The sequence below is a fragment of the Genypterus blacodes genome, unplaced genomic scaffold, assembly GCF_046128005.1.
Source record: "Genypterus blacodes isolate CSIRO-AG114 ecotype Tasmania unplaced genomic scaffold, CSIRO-AGI_Gbla_v1 ptg000067l_1, whole genome shotgun sequence".
Classification (NCBI taxonomy): domain Eukaryota; kingdom Metazoa; phylum Chordata; class Actinopteri; order Ophidiiformes; family Ophidiidae; genus Genypterus; species Genypterus blacodes.
Window position 1 is genome coordinate 6,164,299 of NW_027466879.1, and position 25,552 is coordinate 6,189,850.

Here is a 25,552-nt window from a genome sequence, read left to right on the forward strand (position 1 = left end):
TCAATGATTTTTCTCTCCATCCGTGTTTTTGCCCTCTTGAGCCTGAAATGAAGACGTGTCTCTGGGTGGGACATCCTCTCTTTGTTTTTGTTTTTTTTCCCCTCTTCTCTCCTTCTCTTTACCACAGCCTATGCTGCGATTTGTAGTAGCCTACATTGCTGTTTGACATCATCCTGTAAAAACTGTATGTTTAAACATCTCCCTCTCAATCCTTTTGTTTACATTTTTTAAATTAAAATCAATTATTCTCCAGATTTACAACCAATAAATGTATTTGTCATCCCGTCTTTCTTCAGAGACAAATAAGATGAATTCAATCAAAACAAAAATCATAAATGCAGAATCTGAAGGTGTTTTTGTGTTTGAACAAACGTGATGAAGACTTTGCCCTTTTCTATTTTTATTGCGTAAAAATGTGCAGTACAACTGAAGTAAAACCTTACATTTTGACAAACCACTACCGAATGCAACTCACTACACAATCACAACCGACTGTTTGATGTCATCGTGTGCAGCGGTCACTAATCATTCTGTGGTTTTACACACCGACAAAAAGAAATTAAAATAAAATAAAACAAAACGACACACCGACTCGCTGGTCATCGGCCAATCCTGTTGGTTTGTTTCCATTTCCAGGAGTGACGTCATTACAAGCTGTCAAATCCACACCGAGACAAGTCTAACCTTGAGAAAATCATCTGAAAGTAGAAGTTGTGCTTCCTAAGGCACCGCAGAGCAAAAGAGAAACTACCAGCACAGCATTCATGATCAATATCCGGCCTTAAATCACTTCTAACTATCATTTCTGGATCAGTAACCGTGAGTAAACGCTCGGTGAGAGTTGTCAGCTTGGCCAGCAGGTCGATGTGTGCGTGGAGGTGTCAGAGGTCACAGGTCACTCAGACCTGTGAGTCCCTGACCTCCTTTAACCTCATCCCCCTGATGAAGGTCCTCGCCGGTTTGGCCTCCAGGCACATGAGCTTCCTGCGTCTCCGCTCAGCGGGCTGTAGCCTGAGACACACAATTTCATTTTTAAATTTCATTTAGTTTCTATTTTATCTCTATTTTACCTTTAAGGTCAGAAAACACAGCACAAACAAAATTATGAACAACGTAATGGCGTCATTTTTTAACCATCCTGCAATAATACATCTGTAGCTTTTAGCTTAAATAGAATGAATTAATAAAAAGAACAAACAAGAAGTGAAATAGTTGGACTCTTATTTTGGCGGGCCACTGTATGAGGTGCGTGGCAGTGAAATGAAACTGACCAATATTGACAATCTAAAAACTTTGAATATAAACGTGGTGGATTGTGACTATGGAAGACGATGATGATGTGTGGAGCTGGTGAACATACCGGCGGTGCGAAGCTTCTTGCCCGTCTTCTCACTCTGCTCAGACGTCGACGCCTCTTCGGTGGCCTGTAGTGAGTTTCAGTGAAATCATCATGCAAACTTAAATCCTCCACGGCCACAGCTGAAGTATAACAGGTAACAGGATTAGGTTTACCTGAGGGAGCTTGGCGCTGGCTTTGTAACTCTTTCCTTGCTTCATGCTGTCCCACATCTCGATTTTCTGCTTCCTCTTCTCTTCTTCTTGCTGTTCACAAAACATACAAAGCAGGTTCAGTGTGTGTGTGCAGTAGCGCAGGGGAAAATAGCTGAATGATCTATATATTTTTGGGATTCTTAAAGCAAGTAGTTGACTATAATGGATTGCTGGGGTTTGGCCTGGTCCCTGAACACACCAGCTTCTGTTTCTCTTTGAACTCAGCAGCTTTGACGTCGAGCTCCTCCTGCATCCTCCGCCGAACCGCTTCCACAGCCTCCTGCCGGCCCGCCACTAACATTGCATCTGTGTTAAAAACAACAAGAGAAGAAGAAGAAGGATGCTCTGTTACTGAGGATGAAGAGTATTTTGTGAATTTGTTCCAAATCACAACAAAGGATTCAAATCATTGCAGGAGTTGTGTTGTGTTTGTTTTTGTTGGTGTTCCAAGTGAAGCAAAGTTCATGAAAATAGTTGCCATCTTGCTGTATTTAATACATTTCTGGAATGAATCCTGAGAGCCTGGCAAACATTTCCTGTTTTTCATGTCTTTTAGTGATGTGGTGTTTCTGTGTGTCTGTAATTCTGGAACATTAGACATTTGAATAAACCAGTGTAGACAATAGCCAACAGCAAAGCACAAAATCACCTGCACATTCTACATTTTTGCCCTTAAAAATAAATGGCCTGGAAATAATGATGAAATGGAAATAAAATGTGAAAATATTGAATATAATAAACTATAAACTATAAAACATGCTAATGATCAGCTATGGAGCAGTTATGAAGTGATGATGGTTCTGACCCTGCTGTGTCCGTGGGCCGCTGCTGGTGGTGCCGTGGGCCTGGCTGGACTTTCTCTTGCTCAGGTACTGGATCAGCACGTAGACCACCACCATCAGAGCCAGCAGGTACCACCCATACAAGGACAGGACGTCTGCCACTGTGGGACGGACGCGCACACACAGACACACACACACACACACACACACACACACACACACACACACACACACACACACACACACACACACACACACTTTCTGTAACGTCTATGTACATCTGCACATGCTAAAGTAAATCTGAAGCAAAACGAAATCCGAATCTCGCTCGGGCACCAACATGGCTCGCGTCGGCTCTGCCAGGAGGGATATGACGCAAACATGTCACCTTTAGGTGCTGATACACTGTGACTGTTATTGTCACTAAAAACTAAACCAGCATCTCGATCCTCTTGCCCTCCGTGTTCAGGCCCATATTCTCTCAATGTTGTGGTCATTTCCCTAACATTTGCATTTTACCCCCTTTCCGATAGGCAGAGCAAACGCAGCACAGCTGTGTGCCACGTGACACCCATTGGCCAATCGGCTCCTTTTTGTCGGAAGACGGGTGGCAGGAAAATGAAGCGAATAACGCGCAGAACGACATTCTAACGCTACTTTCATCCGAATCAGTCCAACATTCACATAGTGATTTAGTAACGTAAAGTAGCGTGTTGGTCGTTAAATGTTTCGCTACGTGAGAAATATTGCGTTACCCACACAACCAGTGATGCTTCATAGCACATACACAAGTATCGCATAGCTGCGGTGTACTTTCCCTACACAATAAAGCCAACATGAATACCATTTACATATATGTTAATGTCAGAATATAGAGCAGGAAACGAAGCTGTTAAATCTCAACTAATGGGGCATTTAAAATGCATCAGTATTAGCAAACAAGCTAACCTGCACTTGTCCCGGAAGCAAACTGAGGCCTTCCTTAAACTCAAACAACGAACATAACTCACATGTTTTGTTTTACTTACTACTAATAAAGATTAGAGTGGATTAGTTTGTTTACCAGCATGCTGGAGGAAACCTAGGTCCTGGTTTTTCGGAGGCTCCTTCTCCATCTGAGGAAAGTCATCGTCATTGACGTCCGTTATCTCCACATCGTCCATTTCCCAAAGATACGACAAATCAACCGCGGCGGATAAAGATCAGGAAGAACTCGGAGCTGTTCTGCTTTAAACTCTCACTTTCTAACACATGGTGTGTGTGTGAGTGAGTGGTGAGCTCTGTCAGAGTTCTAAGCAGGAGGCTAATGTTTGTTTCCTTACTGCGCACGGCGTTACGGTGACGTGTACGTTGTGCTGCGTTTAAGGCCCGTAGGAAAATTATAATAATAATAAAACAAAAAAATTGAAATCCGCTCTAACGTTTTAACGTTTAAATATCAGCAATTTCATTTTGACATGTAACAATAATTATTGAAAATAATTACAAGCAAAATAGCAAGTTTACTACTTGTAGGCTGTTGATAATTGTGATTTTACCGCAAATACAATGATGTAATGTAAAAAGTGACGTGTCAGTGTGACATTGTTGAAAACCTTTTTCGTAAAGACATCACTTTGTTGTTGTTTGTTATTTCTGATATGGTTGTAAGCACCATTTAAAGCCGTACAATAAACCGTACATTTAACTTTGTAATTTAAAAGTAGCATCGTGTGAGTGACAAACGCTTTTTGAGTACCAACGTCGCAGACAAGTATTTCAACATTCGAACAACAGGGGGCAGCACTGCAGAATTTACAAATACTTTTATCATCAGCAGAAACTTCTTGCATCATCTGGGCTAGCTGTGGTACATGGAACACTTTATTGTGCTTATGTATACTTTCTTATAAATGAGATACAAAAACACATTTCAATTTCTTTTTATTGGGAATTGTTATTTAAATAGAAAACTCTGATGTCTAGTGTATATGAAGAGACAGACTTGTTTCCTGTGTGTTAATAAAGAAATATTAAAATATATACGACAGTTAAAACAGTAGTCATGCATAGATACGATTGTTGTTGTTGTTGTTACAGTATTAAAAGTTGCTAGCAGGTAAATATTACCTCATTTGGGAAAGGAGTTCCTTTCAACATTTGAAATATGAGAACATTCATCATATCAGAAAATTACAATCTGCATACATCACCTACACAACATTGACGAAGAATAACAGGAAGTCTCTCCTCTGCACATCCCACTGTGGTTCATATTCTAAAGTGTAAGTGTCGGTGTGTGTTCACTGACTGACTGACCAACTAATGTCATTGTAAGAGAAAAAGCCAGGAGGAAGAAAAAGTGTGAGAAACTGCTGGATTAAAGGAGGATTTTCATGACGTGGGTAACATACAGACAAACATCATTGTTCATGCTTGACTAAAAAGTAAGTAACAGCATCAGAGGGGGATTTAGTCATCAGGGAGCGTTCATGTAGGATGCAGCTGAGATGTGCGCTCGCTGCAGGGAAGCAGGGGCGACAGGTGGAATATAGAGAAACCTTTCATCTATCCAATCATTGATGTAGAAACATAATGATGATTCACCTCTCTGCTCTACCTGAAGGCCCCTCGACTGTGTCTATGCCTGTATGTTGTGGAATGGAAACAACGTCTATTTACCCTGACAGCCATTACAGTGCAGTCTATATTTGTTCACACACACTGGTATTTGAGACCCAGAGATGATTTAACTACCAGCTTTCACTTGAGAATTCGATGGCTGCAGAGGCGGCCGTGGCTCGGACCAAAGCCAAAGGAGGGGAAGTGTGGGAAGTGAGGAAGTGCTGAGGCTTCTTCTCACAGGGTTTCACTCAGTTTGATGGTCACCGCTTTCACTTCAGAGTACTCGGCCAGGGCGTACTCGCCACTGAAGGGCATAAAGGCAGCGTGTTAGGCACAGATTGGGCAGATTCATTTCAATGTGCTCATGTTTCTCGGTTCTTACAGCTCACGTCCGTTGCCCGACATCTTAAACCCTCCGAACGGTGCCTGGGCATGAAGGGCGTTATAGCAGTTTACCCTATCGGAGAGAGACACAGTTAGTTTGGCTCCATCATTAGGCCTTGACGCCTGTCGGACATGTTTGGTAGACGGGTGGGGTTTCACCAGACAGTGCCGGTCTCCAAAGCTGCGGAGACGGTCAAGGCTCGGTCCAAACTCTTGGTGAAGACTGCCGCCACCAGGCCGTACTGAGAGCTGTTGGCCCTCCGTATGGCCTCCTGCTGGCTCTTAAAGCTGAATATACACTGCACCGGACCAAAGATCTGACAGGGGGGAGACAAACCCAGAGCCATCAAACAGCTGAGATCACAGGTTAAGATAAATATGACACAATCAGTGTCATAGACCAAATGCAAGTACTTTAATTAAGTTTTAATTAACTGTTGATATTGTCCTCATTACTCTCACTGGTCCTTTGTTGTTATCAAATCAATTATTATTACTATTCCATCATTTACAGATTAGTCAAACAGTTGCTATACTATCTGACAACCAGTAGGTGTCACTGTCAGAGTGGAAAAGTCCTCAGCTTCCAAAGCGCAATGACGCTTCACTGGTTGGAGGATAATGGTGTAATTACATCCCAGTACCACAGGGTGTCAGGAGTAACTCTCTAAAAGTCTTCCTGACCTCCTCCTTGGCGATGCGCATGTGGTCTTTGACCCCGGAGAAGATGGTTGGTTGAACGAAGAGGCTTTTGTCTTTCACAGGTGCTCCTCCATACTCCAGCGTCGCTCCCTCCTTCTTCCCGCTTTCAATCAGGTCCACGATCTTATCAAACTGTCGCTGGTCAATCTGGAGCCATCATAATTTATTATGAAACATTTTGCATATGCTTGTTTTTGATTCCACATATAAATCTGTGTCTGCATGATGTTTCTACCTGAGGTCCATGTGACGTCTGCGGGTCCAGCGGGTCGCCTATAACGATCTTTTTGGCACCTTCGACACTGCGACGCACAAACTCTTCGTACACGCTTTCCTCCACAAACACTCGCGATGCAGCCGTGCAGCACTGACCCTGGTTATAGAACGCTCCTTTTTGCGCCTCCTGCACAGCCAGCTGCACTGGAGACACACACACACACACACACACACACACACACACACACACACACACACACACACACACACACACACACATACACACACACACACACACACACACACACACACACACACACATACACACAAACTGAACAACTGCAAGACATATTATCTATACTTTGCTCTGATTGGTCTATTAATGAGCTCTGGGTAATGTAACAACAAAGTGAAACTCTAACAGATTCAAAGCTCTTCTCCCCATCACTTCTGGTTGCCAGGATGTGGAGTAAACATAAAACAAATATGTCAAAATAATCACATTATAACCCCTTTTTGTTCCCAGGCCGCACACGGTGGTCTGGATGGCAGGTAAAGATAAAAGTGACACACTCACACACAAACACACACAGTGGTCTTTGTTGTGCGTGTGTGTGAGTCAGAGAGCAAACCGCAGCACTTACAGTCAGAGTCAGCAAACACGATGCAGGGGTTCTTCCCTCCCAGCTCCAGAGTCACTCTCTTCAGGTTGCTTTTAGCTGCTGCCTCTTTGATCAGCTGGCCAACCTGCATGCAGGACCGGGAAGACCCGTCAGAACCCAGAGTCACGCGTCAACGCACCACCAGACATAACTCAACAGTTTGTGTCTTGATAGTCATTATTTTCTCTTTTCTCCTTCTTTTTAAAATGTTTTATTTAGCTGTTTGTGCTTTTGCTTTGTTTAAAACATTTTGATTTTTAAAGGTCCCATCTCATGGCTCAGTGTGAGCAATGGTTGTGTTGGTCTCGTACCTCTGTAGAGCCGGTGAAGGCCACTTTGTCGATGTTCATATGTGTGGCAATAGCTGCTCCTGCTGTGGGGCCGAACCCCGGCAAGATGTTCACAACTCCAGGGGGGAAGCCTGCCTGACACGACAGACACACACACACACAGCACGTTAATGCAGGAGATCTCCACAGATACCGCCAAATTAGATGAAAACCGGTTGATTATGTTTTGAGTAATCCTGCTGACCAACAAACAAACCTTCCCTGGCGGAGGTATTTACACCTGGTTCTTAACAACTTCTAGGACTTTATGGTAGAAACCCTGATGTGAGTACAACACCGAGTGACCTTTAAACAAGCTTTAAATTGAGATGTTGTCAAGAGAATTCAATGCAAAGGCCTGTGGGAGTCTGCGTACCTCATTTTGGGCACCGCTATGTGCTTAGGCCTACAGAATGGCTCCCCTGCTGGGAACAATCACTGCCATAAGATAAAAGCTAACAGTCTAATTACATAAGAGGAGGGATTTTCTATAGGAATAAAAGCCGAGCGCGTCTCAGCCCACGGCTCGGATCAGCCCACAGAGCGGGCCGAGCCTCACGTCAGACCTCTTTGATGAGCGATCCAACATGGAGGGCGGTGAGGGGGGTCTGCTCCGCTGGCTTGATGACCACAGTGTTTCCACAGCTCAGGGCTGGCGCTATCTTCCACGTGAACATCAGCAGGGGAAAGTTCCACTAGTGAAGAAAAAAAAGACACACGTTAGAACAACCTAAAGTGAATGACATCATAGAATATCATGTATCTGTATCCACATACACGACACAGCAAAGGGAAAATGCATGTTGTGGTAAATGAGTACATAAGCCCTGGATCATGGATGACAGCACACACAAAAATCATTAGTTATTCTCCAGGCTTTACAGAGCTCATCCACCAGGAGGCGCCAACTTTCATGCTCGCAGGGAGGGACTTTCTCTGGGTAAGGACGGTAAACTACCCCTCTTCTTATCCCTTCCTATTCTATTAGCTACAGCGTCACTGAGTGGACAGTAAGTGTTATTAGTGTATGTTTACTTCCCCTTAATTGTCCAATATAGTAATGATCTAAATGATTTATAAACACAGTAAACAGTATATTGAAAACTTTGCTTGTGAAGCTAAGACCAGATCTAAAAGACAACAAACACCAATGGGTTAAAAGTCTGATTTACTGTAGACAGGAGGGAGCTGGAGAATTCTATCTTCAAACACTTTTACATTTGTTTCTCATGTGTTTTCAGAGAGACACACTGGGGCCCCCGACAGAGCCGAACAACACACACATCATCCCGACTGTGGAGAGATTATAAAACATAGACCTGGAGACAATTCAAAGTAAACAACCCGGAAAAAAGACTTCATCGATTTTCCAGTCGCTCCTCTCCATGTTGGAAACCAATGGACAAAAAAATTGGGCACTCAAACCCAAATTAGACGGCACTACATGTGAGCGCTGGATGTTTATTGTTTAGGCATTGTTAACTTTTACAGCCCTTTGGAAACGTTCAGCCCATTAAGGGAATGTGGGATCGCGAGTCGGGAGAAAGGTTTCCTGTTTTCCTTTGACAATGACTCATGCTGTGTGTTTGCCAGCAGTACTTTCAGTAATTACACAACGTCCTTCAGTATAAATTTCACTTTTATGATATAATCTCCCATGTCAAACAACAGCCGTTTTGTTCTTTTGTTGCCAGAGCAACATTAGAGGTTATAGGCTTATGCCCAAAGATAAAAACTGAATGGCTGCATTCTGTCAAGATGTAGAAATTATACTCTCGTGTCTGTCTGGAGCTACGACAAAGTGCAACACAATACCGTGAAGAAACAAACGCTGCCCCACCCAAGATCTGATGAAGTTATTATCAAAAGGAACAAAATACATATATTCCAATGTGTGAAAGCAAATCCACGCAGCGGCACTGTAGCAGTGTCTTCCTGTTAGAACAGCCCTGCAGGGATTAGCAGAGGGAAAGTCTTGTTTAGGGAGAGCAAAGATTAAGATTAGGTTTCGCCTGCATTTACCAGGGTTTCATTTCAACCCCTCGTCCACACACAGGACGTTCAGATTAAGTGCACTAAACATTTATGATCAATGCCTTCCCGTAAAGTCACTGTAAGTCTTTCAATGTTTTCAATTAAGCATAATTCTGCTTCTCAGAAAGCTGAAGACGTTAGTGAGGTGAACGACGGAGATACTGGGATCTGCGCTGTTGTTTGATTTTTCCACACTTTTTCCTCCCAGTTTTGGCATCGATAATCCCCCACGCTGCTGCGATCTTTGTGGCAGCTTGGGGCTCACACACTATAAAAAGTAATGTCTAATTTTACAGAATTTATGGTTTTTCTGGGTCCAAACTTGCTCACTGAAGGGTTTTGGTGTGTTTTTCTGGCGATATTTAGTTCTCACCTAGCAGTTCTGTAGGCCTTTGAAATTTGTTTGGGAACCCTAGTGCTATCTCTTCAACCACAAAAGGATATGCATGCAACATTAAAAGCTTGTGGGTTCAAAAACAGCTACCGCAACTGTGTTATGCTATGATGGAGTAAAATGAATGTTATCACAGTAAGTAAGCGGCCTTGTTTTTGGTTTCCCTACACAGAAACATCTTTTTCCACCGGCGGGAGGACACACATGAGGCTGACATTATCCCCAGAGATCCTGGCCTCCTCTGTGCAGGCATCATGACTGACCAGTAGGAGTCGCTGGTGTAGCAACAAGACACAAACCAAGACAAGCCAGAGGTACAGGAACAGGATCTCTGCAGTTATTTATGTCATTACTAAGCCAGGAAAGTACTGCAATACTGGACAAAAACCTTAAAACAGATCAAAACTTGCGCTATAAACAAACTGACTAATCAACAGAGCATGCTAATGTATTACATTTAATGTTCACTAACAAACGCAAGGCAATTACATCACCCAGATTTCATACGGATGGAATTCATTGTCAGGCTGAGTCAACTAAATTGACACATGATGGTGTGTTTCTTATGACTAGTTCACTCAATATGCAAATGATGAAACAGCAATAGACAAACGCAACGAGGTTGAATAGACCTGGCACTTACATACTGTAGCTTCTTGTAAAGGACTGTGGATGCAAAAACTTACTCTGACTTCACAAGGAAAACCTCAATTAACATAAAAAAACACAGAAGGTCCAAGCGCTTAAGTGTAACATTTTGTGATACAAAAAAATCTTTGGACGCTGTACAAAATTGCTGTACATATTATAAGGATCATGATGAAGGCTTGTATTTCAGTTTGGAACGCCTGACTAAGCCCCCAAAGCCCAACATTTGTTCGATTGGGACATATTTTCTTGTGTTCAGTGCATGGTTTGTGAAATTTTACGAGTGCAAATGTTGTCCAATTACAAGGAGCGTTGCCGAATACTGGATTCCAGTGCTGTTGAAAATTGCATAATACCAATTTAACAACTTGGAAAATGCAATATTTAGTCGACTTTCTCCCACCGCGCTGTTAAATGTGTGTTTAATAAAGTTCTATTTTATAAGTGAAAAACTGCAAAACAGCTTTTGGACACCATAGTTTTATTTATTTTTTTATGTATTTTTCTGGCACCGTAAGTAAAAATTATAAGTGGACCTTTAATTAAAAAAGTTTGCCTCCCCCTGGACGTTTAAACATAAGCAGCTATAAGTTAGACCACAGCACTGAGTTTGACAATCTTATCTTGGATTCCATTTCCTGTGTTAATAAATTAGATATTGCGCAACGCTCTGTGTTTTATGCTCATTAAAAACTCAACGCACACACACACACACACACACACACACACACACACACACACACACACGTCATTTTCACACCATGCCAAAGTAATATGAATTAATACGTCCATTATTACTTAGGAATGAGAAACAGATGTGCTGGTACTTACTGGAATGATGGCCCCACATACACCGACTGGCTCATGTTTGGTTAAACACATAAAGTTTTCATCTGCGAAACAGAGAGAAATCACTTTCAGGCGTTGGGCTTTTGCCCGTGAACACACATTTCGATTAGACACCACACTCAGCTGAATGAACCTGTTATCATCTATATGAAATATGAGTATCTGGATTCTGTTGTTGGGCTTCTGAGGTGTTTGTCCAGCAAAAGACTCTGGACTTCAGGCGTGTGAGCGGATTGGCTTGTGAAATTGCTGGTCAGAGGTCAATCAGGTAAGAATTACATCATTTCTTTCCTGAAAATTGTGATGTGAGCAAATTTAATGGAGGTTGGAATGTGTTCACCTCAGGTTAAAACATGTAGTGGGCCATAATCATAAAGGTTGTAAACTTGCTACATCACTCTAAATCTCCAGCACAGTAATCATAAGAGACAAGGAAATGGACGCTCGCCAAAGAAAGCCTCAATTTACGAGCTTGTAGCTTTAAGTGAGGAGGCAGTGAGGACTTGTAACGCAATATTAGGTAGAAATGCAGCAATGTGCTTCAATGTGGTCGCGTGAGTAAATAGAACAAACGCGTGGGCGAGATGAGAGAGGAACTGTAAAGAACAAAGCGTGGAGATGCTACAGAGAAGAATTGATCCATAAGTGTCCATTGACCAACAGACTTGTAAGGCCAAAGTATCGCATAACAAGTAGCAGAGTAGCTTGGCAAACAGCTGCTCAGCTACTTGTGAGTTCAAGTCAAAGTTGTAGTTGCTGCTGTATAAATGTACACATGACGCGCTGCAGCTAACTGGTCAAACCTGGCCTCCCAGTCTGAGTCTGACCTTCTCCAGTTTCCATGTGACTGATCACACAGACTCGCCCAGAACAATCCTCATCTCTAGCTCCTTTTATCTGTCGCTCACGGATTATTAACCCCCCGCAGTCTGGAGTCATTTCACCACCTCGCCTCAGCAGACGCCGACACAAACATGGATGTTTTTGATGTGTTAACAACAAACGAGATGTTGAAAAGATCACTTTGTTTGAGGCATTGTTGACTTTACGAAGCAATGTAAAGAACTAGGAGTCCCTTAATTGTGGTAAACCTCTGAAATTAAGTTTAAAGAAAGATCCACATGGAAACTGAATATGTTAGAGTTGGTGGTATAATGGTAGAATATTTTAATTTATATATTTCACTTTCTAAAGACATCAAATCAAATTTAAATATTTCTTTCTAAGCAAATTCATCAGCAAAGCAGCACATCTCTACTGTGAAATATGTGGAGATGGGAGGCGACGCCATCGTGTAACACAAGAGTCACACACATTCAGACGCCCCAGGCTTTGATATGCTCACACACACAGACAGAGATACACTAGGACAGGGAGAGATACAGAGACACAGTAAGACAGTCAGAGACAGAGCAAGAGACGGACAGACAGAAATGCCGAAGGAGAGGCATACGAGGGAGACCAAGACACATGAGACCGAGACCGGAAGACATACCAAGCGAGACAGAGAGAGACAGAGAGACACAAAGAGACAGACAGAGAGACCTATGGAGCGAGGACGAGAGGGAGGGACACACAAAAAGAGACAGACAGACAGACACACAAAGAGACAGATAGAGACACAGAGAGACAGACGGAAAGAGCGAGACAGAGACAAGAGACAGACAGAGACAAAGAGACAGACAGAGAGACAGCTCTACATGCATTTCCTTGTCTCAAACTGGGATTATTTAACCCTTTGTGTATAACTGGAGACTTTTGTCCATGTTTGTGGTTTGCTTCTATGTTCTGTTTCAAACGTTTGCCGTCTTAACCGTGATGTAAATGAAGCTTTAAGGTGAACGTGGACGTCCTGACGGGGCGATGTGTACATATGTGCCCTGGCTCAATGGCCTCTGAACAGGCCCTCACTCTGTCTGACCCTTAATCCTCTCAGGTCGTCGCACCTCACTGATCGCTATCGCTCGCTCTTCCTCTTCCCTTTGTGCCGCCGCGTCTTTCGTCTCTCCTGCTCTTTTGCGATGTAATCGGGGGGAAAACAGCGAGTGTGTTTTGTCTATCTGCTGTCCCGCGGTGACAGAGGAGACACAAGCTCACATCTGACAACAGAGGGGAAGTATTAAAGAAGGCATGATGAGAAGCCACCCACGGCTATCCGACGGTGCCGGGCCCACCAACTGACTTGGCCTAATTAACCCTTCGCACTCTGAAGTCACTTCACTTTGTGTCTCATTTGGCTTTAATTTGCCACCAAAAAAAAGCTGCACTGTGAAGAATAATTAACATCACATGACAACAAATACTGACTGTGGAATGTCTGGACATTCCTTTCATATTATGTCATTGGGTTTTATGTAAGTTGTTTTTTAAAATTATATTTATCATCTTTGGTTTAGGGGCTCGGGCTTTGTATAAACCTGCACAGTTTAGTGTAATGTTGCTGTTTGTGATGATTTTACTTGACACGTCCAGAATAAAGTGCTATTTTCTCATTTAAAAGAAAGTCAAATCTATTAAATTAGGGAAACTCTTCAATCATTTTTGAATTATTTAAAAAGATAGTATAAATAAATTAATAGATCTAGAAAAATACTATTCTATTAAAAAATAATCTTGATTTAATTTTTTTCACTTGATTTTTTCCTTTTTGTAATCAATAAACAATATTTGTCATCCTGGTGAATCTAAGGTTCACGGTGCAGCTTTCGATGTGGCAAACGGAAAATAATTCCATCAAAAGTGGAATTACAAAAACTTTAGATAAGCTATGATCTTGATGGCCTTATAGATGACGTATGTATGTGTGTATGGATGAAGTACCTGAACAGATTCCCGCATAACCTCGGTTAGAGCAGATGCACACACTCACCTACGGGCAAACTTTTGCCGTGGATTTTGTCGGTCCAGCCGGCGTAGTAGCGAAGAGTTTTGATGCTGCCGTCCAGGTCGATGAAGAAGGAGTGCAGGAAGGGTTTCCCCGTGTCCAGAGACTCCAGCGTCTAAACAAGAAGAACCAACATCACTCTTTCAAACTGCTCCTTCATTCATTATTCATCATTTCACAGAGTAGATTAATTTGAAATGAAAGTATTACTAATTACTAGCTTCCGTAGAGAATGATAGTTGATTCCAGTTTCTCTACGCCAGCTAAACTGTGCTGTTACTTCAACAATGGCAGCAGAGTTAAACCTGTTAGCTTCAGAGTAGCAGCAGCCTATTTGTAGTTCACTTTAAAGTTTAAGTGCAATGACTTTTAGTTCAGTGCAAACAGAGTGCTAAGGAGAAACTCCAGCAGAATACTGTAAAGCTCCCACTGTACCTTTAAATGTCCTGAATCTGGTCTTTATTTCCCCAAACATGCTGGCAGTTTAGTGTAATTAGCCATAGCTCTGCACACTGCCACTCCACAGCATGTTTGCAATTAGCAGTCACATGCAATCTCATATTATTACTTCACTCACATCTGTAAGGGTTCATTTACAAATCAAACTCTAAATGCAACCTGGCAGCTCCACAGAGCGAAAAGGCACAACAACAGGATTTCATTACAAACAATATCTGACAGAGGGAGAGTAAAATCAAGATGTGATTACAGGGGGGGAGGAGAGAGGGAGAAGGAGAGAAACAGACAGAGAGAGAGAGGCGTGTGAGCGACGGAGGAGTGCAGACGATGCTGACGTTATTCTCAGATATATGCTGTAGCTTTTGCTGTAGCTTTTGCTGTAGCGGTTATTATGAGACACAATTATAATGGCTTGGCTCAGTCTGTGACTTCTCTCTACATCTAAAATCCTTATCCTTATGGTTTTCATCACCATTATAAACATCAGCCTTCGTCGTCATGACTCAGATTTTTATTGGGATTTGTTTTACGAGCTGAAAAACTGTATTCTTCTTTTATTTAAATTGAAATCTGGTCAGCGCATTTGTCTCACGGATAACAAGGGCAGCGTCACATCTGATTTTGGATGGAACTTGATGAAACAAGCTGTACATTCATTGCCTGTCCAACATGTGTTAGTTACATCTTAAATGTTGTTCCCAATTTTTGTATTTGTATTTTATTGTTTTGTATTAATTATATCAAGTTGTAATGTCAGTATGTCAGTATAATGACAGTATGACAAACAGATGGAAATAAGCTTTTATCTATATCTGGTGCAATGTAGTTTTATAATGTATGTCACTGATAAATTAATTCTTTTTTTTTTCTTTTTTTTAAAACATAAATTCAATATTAAGTGACATACAGTAAGTGGCTGCTTTGTGCCATGTGACCTCCAGGGGGCCCCCAAAACAAGCGTGCAGTTAACTTCAGTGAACAGATTTACATGGTTTTAGAAGTATAAATAAATAAATAAAAATTTGTGAATGTTCAGGCCAAGACCCAAACTCATAACATCAAGAGAGCATTGGGCCGGATGTTGCATAACTGCAACGTTTAGAGAGATCACGCCACTGAAGAGAGCAAAAAAGAGAAAAGAAAGTGAAATGTTGCAATTTCACTTTATCAAGTTGACCAAAACCTGCCTGGGATCCTCAGAGAGATTCTCAGTAATCTGCATTTTAGAATAAAGGACTTTGGCAGCCAACAATTTAAATAATATGTATGCCTCTCTCGATGATAATTATCTAACACACATTATGCCATTCATTTTCTCATGTAAATAGTTGTTATGTTTTGCAGTGATTATATTATATTTCAAAGTATTTGCAGAAGGCATCCTTTAGCACTTTAACCTGCACTTAAAGAAGTGTTTAACAAAGTTTGCAAAGGGTTGCAAATCGTGTCTCCTTTTGTCTTTTATTCGATTTTTAAAATCAGTTTGAGCACTTTGAATCTGTTTTTTATCTATTTTATATTTTAAATATACGCTGTGAAGCACTTTGAATTATATCCAATATGAAATGGGCTATAAACACATTTGCTTATTAGTATGGTGTACTGTTGTATTGTAATTAAATTTCCCTTGAAAAGTTAAATTACTTTTCAGGGTAGAAGGGGGGGCTCATTTAAAAAATTGTGCTTCGGACCCCAGACGTGCTGGGAGCGGCCCTGCCTGACCTCCGCTCAGACTGATCTGGGATCAGCGCTGTTCTTCCTCACAGGTACACTTCCTATACATTAAACAGGACATGGCGACGTTGTGAAAGCATTTTGGAATCCTCGGTTGATTAATGTGACGTGAGGGGGAGATTCACCGCCAGCAGCAGCCGGTCCCGCTCCATCAGGTCGGCCAGTTTGTGCAGCAGCCTCCCCCGGCTCGACGGGTCCATTCTCCGCCACGGGGAGCCTCTCTGCCCGGCCGCGCTGGCCGCTTCCACCGCCCGGTCCACGTCCTCCTGCACACGGACACGGAGCGGCATGAACACAGGGACACAACCGGGAGTAGGGCCGTAAATGCATCACAGCTCTGAACATGCAGGCGCCCGGTTTATATTAGTCATCATATTAAACAGGATTGCATTAGAAACGCATAAAACAGATTTTCTCTCCACATCCAGTTATTCCATGAATTCACTTCCAAAGGCTTTGTGAATTACACACATACAGTCTTTGTTTTCCAGTATTTGTCTTTATGTCATTCAATTTTAATTTCCCTCCCAGCATTAATGAATGTGATATTTAAATAAAGTTTGGTTCCAGAGTTTAAAGGTTTAAAGTGTTACTTCTGACATATAATAACGATGATAAAACAGGTAATGTGTTCTCTTACTTTGTCAGCCTCCTCTACATCACAGATTTTGACACCTGTTGCTGGGTTGACCGTTGGGAATGTCCGTCCTCTGCTGGATGTGTGCCACTCATTGTTGATGAAAAGCTGTGGGAAGAGTTTGCATCATCTCAGGATCTGTGGAATTCTGTCTGGCTTTGATTTCTCCTCAAATTGCCATTTAGCTTCCACATTTTCAAGACTCATCCTGTCACTAAATCTGAAGGCACCCTGAGAGTAGAACCCGTTCTTACCTTGGTGTGTCTGATCTCCTGGACCTTGACAGGCTGAGGGAACGCCGTGGCCGGGGTCACTCCGTTCTCTGCTTTTCCATTCTGTGCCATCTTGGGTCAGCTGTACAGTCCACACTCAGTCTGCCAGCTCTGTTCCACTCCACGCTGTTCGCTCATCCACCGGCTCTTTATAAGAATGTGGAGTTCCTCCCTCCTCACAGGCCGACTCCACCCCTGTCACAACATCCACAGCTCTTATCTGAGGGGAATCTTGTTCTTCCAGCACCTTACAAACCACCTGCGGGCAGCCATGCACTGTATTAACTGCTATTATCATACAGATCTCTGTAACATGCAATTCTGACCCATCAATCGTGGCTTTTGACAGGAATAACGACTGTTGAACCTGAAAGTGAACTGCTCATCTGGGCAGCTCAAGTGCTCGCTTCTGTTTCACGCAGCCGAGCGTTGCCAGCATTCCTAGCTAGCTACAAACTAACTTTGCAGCTACAAACTAGCATCGCCCTCTGGTTTTTATCCAACAAGAACATGTACTGAAACAAACAAACTGAAAAAGGATCAAATGTCAACGTTAACATCTTGAATAATGTCTTATTCAGTCACTTTCACAATCAATGAAATTAGTTATTTAATTGTGAATGGAAAATGTTAAGACTGCATTCAGAGGCTAGTGTAGTGACTACACTGCATGCTACTGTCGGACTACTATATAGCTAGCTAGTTCTATTATTTTTCTCAGTAAAAGCATGAATTCAATGTGTGAAATTCTCTTTTTCCTTGCTAAGTAGCCATAATTAGCATGGTAGTGTATTGTTAGTGGGTGAAGTTTACCTCCTTCCCTAAACAGCGTCTCTCTGCTTGAGCGCTTACATGTCAACACTTTGTCCTGACTGTGATTAAAGGCAAGAATGTGATTAAGTCATACAGTATATATGCACAGAATCAATAGGATTCTGCCAATCTCCATGATGATGATGAATGATGTTTGTTCTGTCAATGATCTGCTGCGGCTGCAATATCTGCTCATTCTCAGGAAACCATTAAGAGATCTTCAGAAAGTTGTTTTGTTATCTGAGGAGAGTTTTAAAAAAGTGATATCGTCTGTATTCTCTCGGCTTCCATACTTGTGCGTCTTTCTTCCGGGCAATTAAAGAAATAACTGAGTTCATTGTCCTGCTCAATATTTACACTGAAACACAGCAGCTTTGATCTGCGTCGGCGTGGCGATTGGGGCCGACTGCAGGCAGTTCATCAACCGTGCAAAGGTGTGATGAGTTGTGATGTTCCTGGCAAAGTTGGTTTTTGCACCTGGGCCTGGTGAAGATGAATGGAGTTGAACACGTGCAAACAAATGCTTTTGTTCTTGGGGGACAAAGCCGCTGGCTCGGTCCGGACTCACACTCGTACACAGTCTGCTATTGTTTCCCCTTCATCGCTTTTTGTCACTCCTCATGTCAAAGTTTAATTAGGACAACGAGCTTTTGCGGGCTCATTTCTCACTTCAGCAACTTTCTAACACTTCATAATGAGAGAGAGAGAGACGGACTCAAAGGAGGGAGAGCCCCAGAGACAAAGAGAGAGAGAGAGAGAGAGGGGAGGAGATGTGTGTGTAAGGGGGTGGGGGTGGAACAGGAAAGGAAAGGCCTTGGCAGGATAAGTCAGAGGAACAATATGAAATGCAAAGCATGGGTTCGGATCCATGCAAATAAGATGCAACTCACTGTGGAAGTGAGCGTTGATTTCTCAACTGTAAGCGAAAAATCCACAATCGGACATCGTGGGGTCGTGTGTTCAAAGCTCATGTGTCTGTGGCTTAGCAACAGGCTGCACTCATTTAATAACGATAACAATTATAATAATAAATAATAAGCTTTATTTGTATAGCAGCTTTCATAGAAGAACGACAACTGTACAATAAAATAGACAATAAAAAGACCATTAAGATCATTATAGTTCCATTTCTTTTAGAATTTCAATTCTGTTCTTTATTGCATTATTATTTTTCAATTTTATGAGTTTTAACAATTCTATTTCTGTTTTTTTATTTTTGGTGACGCCCATCCTTTTAGTTTTTATTTCATTTCTTTTTAACTAAATAAAGCTATCCGGTGCTCCTACTTTCAGTAAAAAGAAACTGTAAATGTAACTCAGCCTTCTAAACCTTTGCCTAATTTTGCCAATTGTTTGATTTTATTTGCATTACTCTTGTGTACTTTTGTGTACAGTTTAAATTTCCGTTTAGTGTTTGTGTCTCACTCATGCTTTTAGTTTTGTTTTCGATTTTATTAACAAAATGCAGCCAATCTAAGTTTCTAAACACATAAACTCAGTCAGTGAAGAATGTTTTCGGTTTCTGTGTGGTTATTTTTGTGTTTCTATTTATTTTGGCCGTATCTCAGAGCAGATTTGGGGAGCAGACTGAGCCTTCAGTAATCCAGATGACAGAGTTGCGTCCTGCCGTGGGAAAGTGGAGCCAGGTGACCTCCGTCCTCCAGGCTTGGCTGCCAGGGCTAATTGGTGCTGCACACCTTCTAATGAAGGTCAAGTCTCCTCCCATCAGAAGACTTCAAGGCCACTTAGAATCACCACTAACACAGCTAATCGCATTTGTGTGTCCTTTGTTGAAAGATTGATGTTGGCTAAATAGCAATTAACAGTCATTTATATTTAATTTTCTTTGGAACTCTTTGGAGATTGTGATCAAATCAGAGATGTGATAAACAGAATGAGAGCCATATTTAGATTTATATTTTATTCTATATTACTATATTTTGTATTTTTCTATTTTTTTACACATAATATAATTTATTGTGACAGGATCAGTGACTTAACTTAACAGGTCCAAAGTGTTTCCATAGATACAGTAAATGACCTGAGGATCCTGTGAGAGTCAAAAACTTCAGATTAAAAAGTACTATTGCAAAAAAGCTTCTAGTAACCTTCAGCAAAGTCGAAGCCTGATTCTTACATCGATACCCTGGTGATTTTACAATAGTTCATTATGTTCAGGCCGTGCGTGTCCAGTGCATCTCTGCAGCTTCCTCTCAGCTACATCACGTTACAAATACGCACATTTTACCATCCACAAGGGCCCACTGAAAAACAGGCAGGCCAAATGTCTGAAGAATGACGCAACTTACAAACACACAACATGAGTGACCAAGTTCACACAGAAACCACAGAAAAATCAAGAAATTGTGTAAAATTGAGCATTACAGACTCACAAGGATTTGACTTCCACTCTCAGTCACACAGTGACTGAAAGGAAAAGAGAATAAGAGAGAGAGGAGAGAATACTAAAAGGAAAAGAAGGATGGAGAGGCAGAGGGAGAGAGAGAGAGAGAGGGAGAGAGAGCGGGAGAGAGAGAGAGAGAGAGAGAGAGAGAGAGAGAGAGAGAGAGAGAGAGAGTCTGAAGCATAGATAACTGGCCAGGTGTTCAGGGCCAAACAAAGGCTCTTTTCAGGCGCTGATGAGAACACAGCGCTCCTCCACTTGTTGCAAAATATACAGAACAGGAAAAAGAACAGAAGATTACATTCGGCTACAATAACCAAAATATGAGGGAGGGGGGCGGGGGGCTTGTTGAACCAATTAAACGATCTTCCGGGCAGATTATTAGCTGGCAAAGAACAGAGCCGAGGTCTTTGCTGAGGAAAGCAGATGCAAGGGTCAGATCATTCAACGCCAGATTTAAATCATTCAAATCGTCCATGTGGGTCGATTCCATTGTTTTGGAAGCAAAAATTGCTAAATTGACTATAATCTGACCTCGACGAATACTAATGTCGTCTACATACCAAACTTAAAGGAATAACTTGAGCAAGTGATTTTATTCCATGTGAAGTTATAATCCTTATCTTGTGGAGTTATTTTTAGTCCTGAAAGCTTTTTGGAATTTGAACGTGTCAGAACGTTTTAGAATGGTTTGTCTTCAGGAGAGGAAACGTTCTGTCCAAACTCTCTGAAACTGAACACATTGTTTCTTTTCTTCGCAGCCTTTGCAGGGGGTCTGCGTCTGCGTGCCGCGGCCCTCTGTCGTCTCTCCTTCCCCCAGCTGACAGAGTGGGAACTCAGCCTTTTTGATGTCGGGAAGAGATTCTTAGTCTTGGCCGTTTCTCACCGATTCGGAGCGGCACAGCCACTTACGGGCTCCAATATGGCGAGTGAGAGAGTGCTTTGTGCCTCCAGATCAGAGCAATTTGCAAACAGCGTTAAACAAAAGGAGCTCAGATATAGAATCTCTCATCGCTCTTTCCAACAGGCGGCAGATTAACTTTCCTACCCGATGACATTTCTCCTACCTGAGTGCAAGAAGAGTCGACAAGCTGAAGGTCTCGGAAATTAGGAGATTGAATGTGAAATTATATCGAGTGACAAAGCAGATTTATTGAGAAAAATACTGGAGTGGATTGATTCCTGACAGTATGACCGGGTTTATACTGGACAATAGTGGCATTAATGCAAGATGCAGTACCTACACAGACCAGGGTGGGCGGTAATGTCAACTTTAAATGTCAGCAACAACTGATACAGTAGCTACGAGGAGAAGCTGATGGGGCCGTGTGGAGGGATTCATTTAACGGCTGGATCTCAACCAAACTCTACCTGTGCAGCCCCCCAAAATCTCAATTTGGAGGCAAAGTGATGTCATCCCTCCTGATTCGTTTGCACGAGCATGCGATCCTGAAACATTGTATGTTCTTCGCTCTTTTTGTTACTCGCTGTTTTACTGTACTTTAATGTTTAATTTAATTTTAGATTATGTGACTTGACTGATCACATCTGTTATATACTGTAGCTGTGTGTGTGTGTGTGTGTGTATATGAGACAGGAGTGTGGACATTCAGGAATATGCTAATTGTTGTACCTTCTCAAGTTTGAACTCGAATTCACATTCAGTTTTAAACATTTCCACGCCTTTCCAAACCTTTTAGGATATTGGAGTTTTCAAGATTTTACATGGCTGTGGAAAGAAAGCTTTAAACTTTTTTCTGAATTTGAGGATTTCCTAAAAAAATGACAAGAGGGATAAGACACTTTCTGTTCTTCGTGTTACAATACTGTGTCCCTAAAGTGCACACACACTCTCTCTCTCTCTCTCTCTCACACACATACACACACACACTGTCCCTGTGCTGAGAAATGTAATGCTTTAATGGCAGTCCCGCAGAGGAGATATCACCTGTTCTCCTGTTCCATTCTGCTGGAAATCCACAGGACCGGCGGAGCTGTTCTGGATCCGTGTCGAATCAATACGCTCCATTGTGCACAAAGTGGGAGTGGGTCTGTGAGAGACTCCCACAGCAGCTGGTCTGGTTCAGGAAGCCTGAGAGGATGGAGGAGGAGGATACCTGCACAGTGTGAGCTCTGTGTGAGCAGCTCTCCCCTCTCTTTCTCTCTCTCCTTTTTTCTATTAAACACAACATTATCTTAATTATTATTAAGGCTGTTGTGATAAACCAATCACCTGCAAACCAATCACAGTCACGGTGAGAAAGTGGTCGGCTAAATGTCCCTGAAAAACGAAAAAGGAGGGCGTCTAGTGATCTCATTGTCTTTCTCCGTGTCTCCGCTCACCTCATTGAAGTTAGTAAGATTGTTAAATTTGGCTCTTCAACTGATTTTGTCATCTTTGCTCAATCAGAAAAATATGTTTTATCTGGGCGTCGGCAGTATGCAAATGAGCCACTGCTACTATTGGTTGTTGTAGCTGCAGCTTTCTAGGGACCATCTGAAACTTCCACTCACAGTAATGTGGTGTCTAATGGCACCTTTGTCCTATTTCTGGCTGTGCTAAGCCTGGAAGAAGTTTCAAAACACGTGCAAAGATTGTAGGCTTGGCATTTAGTGGATGCTTGGACACAACCTCACAAAATGTGTAATTGTCAGACGGCCCCTGGATAACACAATATTTCCATCCCATCCATAGCCGCTTGTTAGAACCAACAGGCTCAATATATTTATCATTTCACATTTTCTGAGTTGTTACAGACAAGGATGAGCCATTTATACATGGAGGGGGAAAACCAACAGGTAATGAACCCATAAAGAATGCAGACAAAGCACTAAAGTGTGGCTGTCTGAGGGAAAGACTGGGACAAGGGGACAGGGGAACAGGGCGGGTTGAGTGAGTCCTGTTTGGCCTCTCAGTCTCTGTTCTGCCTCATTGCTCTGTGCATCGGGCAACAAGGTGAGCTGCTTTCACCACAAAATGAAGTTTTGATAAAACGGTGCAGCTAACACAGCTGGTTATGGTAACAGGGGGCGAAGGCCATCAGAAAGAGCCTCTTTGTCTCCTCTCAGTGCGGCACATGGCGGCCAAACGTCACACGAGTGACCTCTGATAGCGGCTCCTCTCCTGCACTCGCCAGGAAGATAAAGAGCCCCTTGAGAAAGTCCGGTGGAAAAGAGCCAATGGGAGCTCCTGGAATGCCTTCTCATTTCCTAGGGGACCAATATGTTTCATTCATCTCACAACAATAACAGGCCGGCCTGAGAGTGTCTGAATTGATGCGATGTTTGAAGAATAAAGGGCACACGTCTTTTCAACATCCAGGAAATAAAGTGCACCTACGAGACCATTTTCCCAGAGCGGAGACACCACAACAAACAGAACACAATCTACTCCTCTGGCTGTTGGCTTCTTTCCTTCTAGTCACATTATCCTGATGAAAAGTCTAAATATGTCCACTCTGCTGAATCAGCACAGGATTGATTCAACCAAATTGAATTGAGTGATATAAAGTGAATGTTTCCCACCTCCTTATATGACCTCCCCCTCCTCCCCACTGACAGCAATAAAAATTTGATTTATAGGCAAGATGTAGGTGTTGTTATAGCGCCACCATCAGGCAGATTGATGTTTCATTCTTGTGCATAAGTAGTGAGATCACATGTCAACCAAGTCTGGTTACAGCAGACTGATCCATTCATGAGATACAGCACTTTGTAAAGAATGAGCCACGCCCACTCAACTTTGGCAGCAGATTGTATCCAAATAGAAAGAATTAGAATGACAAAAAATATACAACAACAACAAAAAAGTAATGCCCAGACATTCTACGTGTAAACCTTTGTGACATTCAAACCGCAATCATGGGCAGCGATACAAAATAAAAGTGTTGAACATGGTAGAACATCCTCCAAAATGTAGAAGCGTCTTCCTTCCATCATCCAATCAATCGATCCATTAGGCTTTGAGGCCTCCTGCTGACAGACAAACACAACCAAAATCACAGCTACACATATCTGAGTGGTACAAAACGGCGGCTGAGCACCAGGCAGGACGGGAGAGGCATTTTTATATTTTTGGCGTGCACACGGAATCGTGCAGAGGCGTGACAAAGCTGCTATTGTTGGTGGTGTCTGAAAGCTTGCTGGCCCACAGAGGGATGGCTTTGTCTTATCATGTAATGCTACCAGCGATCTGTTCAGCGATAGCAGCCTATATTTGGTAAAGTAAGACACGAGTATATCACAGCCGCTATTAGGTCACCGCGGCTCAGCTCTGTGTTCGACTGAGTCCTGCTGAGAACAAATGGAGGCGAAACAGAAACCAGAGAGCATTCCAGAGAGAGAGAGAGAGAGAGAGAGAGAGAGAGAGAGAGAGAGAGAGAGAGAGAGAGAGAGAGAGAATGGGAAATAAGAAAGAAAGAGGAGTTGTAAAATGATACAGAGCTCAGGACAGAAGCTTGACAAAGTGCCATTTTCACATTTTTCTCTCGCTTCCCCCCGATGCACAATCAAATACATGAGGGTTAAAGCTCTAACAGTGCATGCACACACATGTGCACGTTCTCTCCTGAGAAAGGTAAAACCTGGCACAGGGAGCAGGATGGTCTGACCTGAACAGGGTCAGACCATCTGACAATTATTATCAAACCACTTTTTAGTTTCTACACAAGAAGTCACACAAACACACACACATCCTACTTAAATGCCCCTAAAACACAAACAAGACCAATGCAGTTACACTCTGGTGTATTACTATTACTGCACAGCTCTCTGTAATGTGTAATACTGATATGATACTGCTGCTGTTTAACCTAGCCGAGCTACAAACTAGCATTGCTGCAACAGACTAGCATTGCGTTCTTGCCGTTACCGAACAAGACAACTATTTGAATTGTGCAGTTTAACCACGACTCTGTTTATTGTTTATGTAGCAGCACAGTTGCTTGGCTAGAACAGAGTGACGCCAATGGTAGTAATACATTTAAAATTGTTAATGATGTGAGAAATTACGTGCTTCTTTGGAAAGTAGATATGTATCATTAAGAATAAACTTATATTATCAGGTACATTAAACTAATTAATCACACGTACATGATAACCAGATGGGGCCAGATCTTTGATTGGATTTGTCACATTGTAAACTGATGACGATTTCATCACACAAACAAGACTACAACTTCAAACATATCCTTAG

General features: G+C 42.3%; 2 protein-coding genes across 2 annotated transcripts; both read right to left on the minus strand.

Moving 5' to 3' along the window:
* Nucleotides 1-383: 383 nt before the first annotated feature.
* selenos (selenoprotein S) lies at nucleotides 384-3,682 on the minus strand. Its single transcript, XM_076155737.1, has 6 exons — nucleotides 3,397-3,682; nucleotides 2,357-2,494; nucleotides 1,751-1,857; nucleotides 1,513-1,602; nucleotides 1,361-1,424; nucleotides 384-1,011 (listed from the first exon to the last, which is right to left on the minus strand). The coding sequence occupies exons 1-6, from the start codon at nucleotides 3,494-3,496 to the stop codon at nucleotides 932-934; spliced, it is 579 nt and encodes a 192-aa protein (XP_076011852.1). The 5' UTR covers nucleotides 3,497-3,682; the 3' UTR covers nucleotides 384-931.
* Nucleotides 3,683-4,248: 566 nt separating this feature from the next.
* On the minus strand, nucleotides 4,249-17,253 carry aldh1a3 (aldehyde dehydrogenase 1 family, member A3). The gene is made up of 13 exons (XM_076155736.1): nucleotides 17,124-17,253; nucleotides 16,873-16,977; nucleotides 16,358-16,498; nucleotides 14,025-14,154; nucleotides 11,138-11,199; nucleotides 7,797-7,925; nucleotides 7,213-7,326; nucleotides 6,884-6,986; nucleotides 6,259-6,443; nucleotides 6,006-6,170; nucleotides 5,481-5,638; nucleotides 5,320-5,394; nucleotides 4,249-5,241 (listed from the first exon to the last, which is right to left on the minus strand). Exons 1-13 carry the CDS (start codon nucleotides 17,211-17,213, stop codon nucleotides 5,172-5,174), a joined length of 1,527 nt encoding a protein of 508 aa, XP_076011851.1. The 5' UTR covers nucleotides 17,214-17,253; the 3' UTR covers nucleotides 4,249-5,171.
* Between the last annotated feature and the right edge of the window lie 8,299 nt (nucleotides 17,254-25,552).

Coding starts and splice junctions, on each gene's coding strand:
- selenos (XM_076155737.1), bottom strand. CDS start 3,496: ATGGACGATGTGGAGATAACGGACGTCAATGACGATGACTTTCCTCAG. Junction 1,425..1,512: donor CCAGCGCCAAGCTCCCTCAG/GTAAACCTAATC, acceptor AACTCACTACAG/GCCACCGAAGAGGCGTCGAC. Junction 1,012..1,360: donor CAAGAAGCTTCGCACCGCCG/GTATGTTCACCA, acceptor TGTGTGTCTCAG/GCTACAGCCCGCTGAGCGGA.
- aldh1a3 (XM_076155736.1), bottom strand. CDS start 17,213: ATGGCACAGAATGGAAAAGCAGAGAACGGAGTGACCCCGGCCACGGCG. Junction 16,978..17,123: donor AGGAGATCAGACACACCAAG/GTAAGAACGGGT, acceptor CTCTTCCCACAG/CTTTTCATCAACAATGAGTG. Junction 14,155..16,357: donor GGGACCGGCTGCTGCTGGCG/GTGAATCTCCCC, acceptor CTTCTTGTTTAG/ACGCTGGAGTCTCTGGACAC.